Source organism: Humulus lupulus, chromosome 3 (genome assembly GCF_963169125.1).
Source record: "Humulus lupulus chromosome 3, drHumLupu1.1, whole genome shotgun sequence".
NCBI lineage: Eukaryota > Viridiplantae > Streptophyta > Magnoliopsida > Rosales > Cannabaceae > Humulus > Humulus lupulus.
The window spans coordinates 164,520,933-164,528,420 of NC_084795.1; the positions used below are offsets into that span (position 1 = coordinate 164,520,933).

A 7,488-nucleotide genomic window follows, 5' to 3' on the forward strand; every position below is an offset into this window, starting at 1 on the left:
GTAACCAGGCCAAGACTTCTTCGATCTACTTGTTTGCTCTTGACAACTAACTCCTCAACTGTATGTTCTCAATCTCTATTACCGTTAGGAAATCCGGGTTCGGATTTGGCGGCTGGGGTGCCGAACTCCCGGTGTCGCCTTGACCCATAGGCTGCTTTCCCGGTCGCTGCTGGACCTCGGGGTTTTGTTCATCGGATATGGCGGCATCGTGGGCCTCCTGCCCATCATGTTGATCTGCATCATTACCATGTCTCGAACGAGTAACCACCATGGTCAAGTGTTTGCGATAGCACCAATCTAATTTCTCTCAATGAAAGCACTAAAATGTTGATGTGGTTCTTCGCCAACAGATAATTATACGAATAAACAGGATGGATTAGGAAAATAGTTTGGTGCTAATTAGTGAACCGTAGTAGGAAAATAGTTTACTCCTAGACTTAGGAAATTAATAACATGGGAAAGTGATCACTCATTTCCTTTTTAGGTGGTTCGAAGGTTAAAATCCCTCTAGTCCACCAATCGATATTATTGATATATCTTGACTATTCCTTACAGAGTGTTTCTTTACAAAAAATATGCCAACCCCTTGCAATGCCCAGGGTCTTGGTATTTATAGGGAGAGGATACCTGGGTTGGTAAAGGGAGTCATCCCGTGACCTTCTTACCCATCACGTCATCTCTGTGACACTGATGATTAATTCCTAAAACCTGACAATGAGGTGTGGTCTAATCAATAGGTAAGGGGGGATAATGGGCCGCATGACCCAAACCAGGCGTGGGGGGTCTGAATACGCACGTTTATACTGCGTGACCGAGAATTCAAGAATGGAATAGACACGTGATGTCTGATATGTGCACGTTTACATTGCGTGGTTGTCTTTACAAGGATTCGGGTGTCAGATCTATGTCGCATCTCGAGCTTGATGTAGAGCCAGCTCGTGATATCCATACTGCTGACTCGCTGCCTTCGAGTAGACCGCTAACTCTCTAATCAGCTCGTGCTGGAGAGGTGGAAACTCGTAATAGCAGCTCCGGGTGGACGATTTACACGTGGCGGACTGAAGTATGCCCTTTTTCAGCTCGCCAATAACTTGTGGAAATTTAGGGCATACAAGTGTCAATAATAGTACTGACATCCCTTAATATCCCACTTAGTCACACGAGAGCCTTACTTATGAGGAAACCGCATCATTTGTACTCACAATTCATAACATCTAAGCTAATCTCTCATAATTTGAGAACTAATTTTGTAACTATCCACCTATTAGGTTACTAGGTGTGAGATTCGAAGCATTTGACTATGTATAATGTGACAAATAGTTCTAACATCCCTTAAAAATCTCACTTAATCAATCAAGAGCCCTACTGATGAGGTAATCATATCATTTGTACTCACATTTCACAACTTCAAAGCTAATTTTTCATTATTTGAGAACTAATTTCGTAACCATCAACTAATTGGGTTACTAGGTGTGAGATTTAGAACATTTGACTATATCTAATGTCACTAATCGTACTAACATACCCTAATAATATTTAGCCACTTGCGAGCCCTATCAATAAGGAAACTGTAACACCCCAAACTTTAGATATTGGGACCCACTAGGGATTCGTTATTTAAGAACATAACTCAACACTTTTGAAAGCTAAAAGCAATCTACTTTATTAAAAGACCATGTAAAACATGCATTAATTGAGTACACTCATTGTTTGAAATAAAAATGGTTTTTTTATGCATTGTAATAAATAATTCTTTAACTTGGTTACATAGAAGGCTAAAACATCTTAAATGACACTTTGTAAAACCTAGAGCATTCTTTCCTATCGATCGTCATAAGGTTTTACAGAGCATGATGGTATACAAATTTCCTTATGGAACAGTCTCAGCTCACCACCCTCACAACATCAAACCATATTCATTTACATACTTTATGCAGCACAGAGTAATTGTAATGAGCTAACACCAGTAAGGAAGTAAAATATTTATATAAATCCTAATCAGTAATCATATCATCAATCCTCATATCAGATCACCAATCATCATATCATATCATCAATCATCTTTGTTGGGTGTTATCCCCTTATAAAACCATGTCAGACATGTAACACGATTTTATATTATCAATAAAAGTAGTAGAAATCATTTAGTTTGACAATCATGTTTCTTGCTTGTTTTATTACATGATTATTGAAATAACACAAACATTTATAAAATCCCGAACATAAATAGTTACAATTATAGTGACTAGGTCATAGTGGATTATAGTTGTAATTATATGTTCAAAAGAACGAGTCCTAAGATTAAATCAACGCATTGGATTTTCACTAATTGGACAATCTACAATATGATCTACTTACACATTCGGGATGTGATGTCTTTTCCAAGACATTGACCAAGTAGTGAAGATCAGATGTATTTGGTTACATCAGAATAGGACCGATATTGATTATTGATAGATAAATAAGTATCGTTGTTATCAAATCTAATCAATGTCACAATGTTGACCATAGGTCAAGTCGATCTTAATTCTGAGTGATAATATTATGCTAATTATATTATTTAAATCTTTTAACTTGTTCATTACCAGCTTACCCTACGGTCTAGCCCATACTTACATCTTGGAGATTTAGTAATGTAGTTGAGTGAGAGTATTATTCATAGATATGAAATTTATAACTTCTGTATGAGAAGTGAAAATATGATTTCCTTAATTTCTTTGTTCAAAAAGTTAAATGATTGAGATCTCATTTCTGTGATTAAGTTCACAGAAATATCATTTATAAGGAACTTAGTGGGAGTTGTTTGTTTTTCCCGCTCTTTTTCTTCTCTTCTTCTCTCTCGGTGATTTCGTCGGAGCTATGGCTAAGGGAGCTCGGAATGGGGGAAAAGCTAAGGGAAAGAGTAACGGCAAGAAGCGAGGACCATCTTCTTCGGATAGAATCATCAAAACGAGGTCCATGGATGAAATCTTAGGAGCACAGGAATTGGAAATTACAGATGATGTTGAGCTGGAAAATATGCAATCGCAAATGGATACATCTCGAGTAATGCCGGAATCCATGCCGGAATCCATACCAAAGCAAAATGTAATCCGCACGGATCTTGGAAGCTGGTTGAATGCATCTGAACAGGCTATGCAGGATGTGTTGTTAGGTAAGCATGCCTCTACCCCGATATTGAAATCTCCTATTATAGAACCATCTGTCTAGTCTACTGGGGAATCGTCAAAAGGAATTCAGTCTACTCAAACTCAGGGGAGGAAAATTGGAGTCAAAATTGAACCCGAAGATATTGAGGATGAGATTAATTTCTGGTAGCCTTCCATTGTGTGTTATGTTGTGGGAGCTAATCCCCCGGTGGGTGTCTTAGATGGATTTGTTCGACGGATCTGGAAGGAAAATGTAGATAAAGTAGGAGTGCTTTCATGAGGAATATTCATTATCTGTTTCTACAACTTGGAATTTCGAGATCGAGTGCTAAATGGAGGCTACTTATTCCTGGGTAAGAAACCGCTGGTGATGAAGCCTTGGAATTCAGTGGATGATTTCACAAAGGAGGATATTACTGTGGTTCCCACTTGGATTCGACTGGGAGGATTGGATATCAAGTATTGGGGTGAGAAATCTCTTTTCAAGATTGTGGGGCAAATCGGGAAGCCAATTCAAGTAGATAATATCACCAAGTACAGAGATAGGCTTCATTATCCACACATTCTTATTGAGATCAATATGGATCAACAATTTCCTGCCACAATCAGCTTTGTTAATGAGTTTGATCAGGAAATTGATATTCAAGTTGAGTATGAATGGGTTCCAATTATTTGTAAAAACTGTTCTGGGATTGGGCATGATGCTCAAGTCTGTAGGAAAAAGACTCAAGGGACACAAGTTTGGGTACCTAAAAAGTTGGAAACTGAGAAGAATTCGGAGCCAGTAGTAGATGAGGATGGGTTTCAAAGATCCAACAAAGGAGTCAGGAGGACAGTGGTTTCTGCTCCAGCAACAGTTATGGCAAACAAATTTGATATCTTGACTGAGGAGGCAGAGGAAGGAGGAACAAGCAGGTTGAATACAGAAGAGGGGGGAGCTCCCTCTCCAGGGCATGGATAAGATCCTATGTTGGAATGTGAGAGGGATTAACAGCCAACTTAAACATAGAGAGATCAAGAATTTAATCATTTCTAAAAGAGTTGGGCTGGTTAGTCTCTTAGAAACAAAGGTCAAGAATAAGAACATGGGCAACTTATACTCGAGTTTATTTTCTGGTTGGTGTTTCACTACTAATAATCCTTGGATAGACAAAGGAAGAATAATAGTAGCTTGGAATCCGAATATGTATACTGTTGATATTAGAAGCTGCTCTAGTCAATTCATTCATTGTTCTGCTCGAGCCACTCACATGACAGGGAGTTTTTTCATTACCTTTGTATATGGATTTAATGATGGAAAATTGAGGGAGCAATTGTGGTTGGATATTCAGGCATTAGCTATGAAGATTAATGAGGCTTGGATTATCTTGGGGGACTATAATGAGATCTTGCATCAAAATGAGAGAGCTGGAAAGAAGACTATTATAAAGCCTTCCTTGAGCCTCAGAGATTGCATGAACCACTGTCAAATGGAAGATTTGAAGTTTTCTGGGTGTTTTTATACATGGACAAACAAACAAAGGCCTGAGGATCGTGTATACTCCAAAATTGATAGAGCTATGGTTAACATCAAATGGACTAAACAATACACAAATTCTGAAGCTGTTTTTCTCCCTGAAGGTATTTTTGATCATAGTCCCATTCTTATTTCTTTCTATTTGGATGTGGAAATTGGGAAACAACCATTTAGGTATTTTAGAATGTGGAAGGAGGCTCCTTCATATGCAACTAAGCTGTGCAATCTCTGGAAACAACCAGTTTCGAGTACTGAAATGTATAAAGTTGTTCTGAAGTTAAAAAGACTTAAACAAGTATTCAGAGATATCAATAGAGAAGGATACCATGATATTCACAAGGCTGAAGTACATGCTAAGCTCCACATGCTAGAAATACAACAAAGTTTGCATCAAGATCCTCTCAATGAATCTTTAATTCAACAGGAGACCTTGGCTAGGGAAGAGTATACCCGGTTAAACACAGCATATCTGCTATTCTTAGCACAGAAAGCCAAAGCCACTTGGGTGATGAATGGGGATGAAAACACTACTATTTTCCATGCTTCGTTGAAAATTAGAAGGCTTCAAAATCGCATCTACTCTATACAATCTGAGCAAGATAATTGGGTGGATACAGCAGATGGGGTACAGAGAGCTTTTCTAGATTATTATCAGAACTTATTGGGAACTCAAATGCTGAGTAGAAGGAAGGTTTCACAGGCCATTGTTGATTTAGGTCCTGGAATTTCTGAGGAACACTCTAGGTTACTGTCTATTCCGTTTACTGCACAGGAAGTTATAGAGGCAATATTCTCCATTTCAGGTCTAAAGGCTCCTGGTCCTGATGGATATTGTAGTTTTTTTTATCAAGATAATTGGGAATTAGTAGGTCCGGAGGTGTGTGCAGCTGTTCTAGATTTCCTAACCACAAGGAAATTACTTAAAGAAATTAATGCTACAACCATCACCCTCATTCCAAAAATCAAATGCCCTGCCAAAGTGAGTGATTTCAGACCAATTTCCTGTTGTAATGTGCTGTATAAAATTGCTTCGAAAATGATATGTGCAAGGTTGAGAAGGGTATTACTAGATTTGATTGCAGAAAACCAAGGAGGATTTTTTCATGGGAGGTACATAGGCCACAACATCATGATCTCTCAAGACCTTGTGCAACACTATGGAAGGAAAGTCAGTAAGCCAAGTTGTTTGCTTAAAGTTGATCTGCAGAAGGCATATGATACAATAGAGTGGGATTTCATAGAGGAAATGCTTGCTGCTTTCAAGTTTCCAAAGAAGATTATCAACCTTATCGTGATATGTATTCGAACTCCTAAATTTTCCTTAATGATCAATGGTTCTTTATGTGGTTATTTTGCAACAAAAAGAGGAATAAGGCAAGGAGATCCATTGTCTCCATTACTGTTTGTATTAGGTATGGAGTACCTCTCTCGAATCATGATTAAAGTAGGTTCTATCTCAGATTATAAATATCATGCTAAGTGCAAATCTTTGAGACTGAACCATTTATGCTTTGCGGATGACCTACTATTGTTTTGCCATGGAGATTTTATTTCGATTCTATGGATGCTAAGAGGACTCAAACTTTTTTCGGGGACTTCTGGCCTAGTACCAAATCAAAGCAAATCTGCATTATACTGTAGTGGTATGGCAGAGTCTGAGGTTAATCGAGTCATAGTAGCTTCAGGATTTGCTAGGAGTCAGTTACCATTCAGATATCTTGGTATTCCAATCTGCTCTAAGAGAATTTCATCAGTGGATGTGGCCTTATTTTAGAGAAAATGGTTCATCGAATTAGGCAATGGAGCTCAAGAAACTTATCTTATATGGGCAGAGTCACTCTAATAAATTCAGTTCTCATGTCAATACATTCTTATTGGGCCCAAATCCTGATATTGCTGAATAAAGTATTGAAGGACATTGATGCCATTTGTAGAGCATTCCTTTGGAGAGGAATGAGTGACAATGCAGGGCCTGGACTTGTGGCTTGGCATAATATATGTAATGCTAAAACAGGTGGAGGGCTGGGGTTTAAGAGAGTTGTGGATTGGAATATTGCAGCTATAGGGAAATACATATGGGCAATTGCTTGAAAAAAAGATAACCTATGGGTTAAATGGATACATAACATCTATTTGAAGCAAATGGACTGGTGGGATTACAAAGCTCCCTTGGCTAGTAGCTGGTATTGGAGGAAAATGGTGGCTGTTAAGGATATGTTTAAAGCTAAAATTGATAAGGCATCTTTTGCAGCACTGAAGTTCAGTATCAAAGTAAGTCATGATTTGTTGTTTGATTCTCCTCTCAAAGTGCACTGGGCAAAGTATGTTTGGGAGAGGTTTTCTGTACCAAAACACAAATTTGTCTTCTGGTTAGCCATGATGCAGAGATTGCGCACCAGAATATTCATTCAAAAGTATGATTCCTCCATTGATCCATCATGCTTATTCTGTGGAGATTATAGTGAAGATGTGCATCACCTATTTTTTCAATGCAAATATAGTAGACAATGTCTAGTACAGGTGAAAGAATGGCTGGGTTGGAAAGTTAAAACAGAGGAATATGGACGCCTGCTGCATTGGATTGGGAAAACTAGGAGATGGAGCAGGTTTCGGAAAAGCACTTTGACAGCAGTTATTGCTTCTTTGATTTATCATATTTGGAGAGTGAGAAATGACATTCTGTGGTCACAAAAGGTTTGGTCCATAGATCATACAGTCCAAGCAGTACAAAGAGATATAAGATTGAGGATATACACTTTAATTTCAAGCAAAGCAAAGTCCTTAGATAAAGATTGGTTTCAGGGAATTTGTCAAAGTAGTTAA

At 38.3% G+C, this 7,488-nt stretch overlaps 1 protein-coding gene across 1 annotated transcript; it reads left to right on the top strand.

Moving 5' to 3' along the window:
- The first annotated feature begins 6,807 nt into the window (after positions 1-6,807).
- Positions 6,808-7,488, top strand: LOC133825194 (uncharacterized). The gene has a single exon (XM_062258173.1). The coding sequence runs from the start codon at positions 6,808-6,810 to the stop codon at positions 7,486-7,488; it is 681 nt and encodes a 226-aa protein (XP_062114157.1).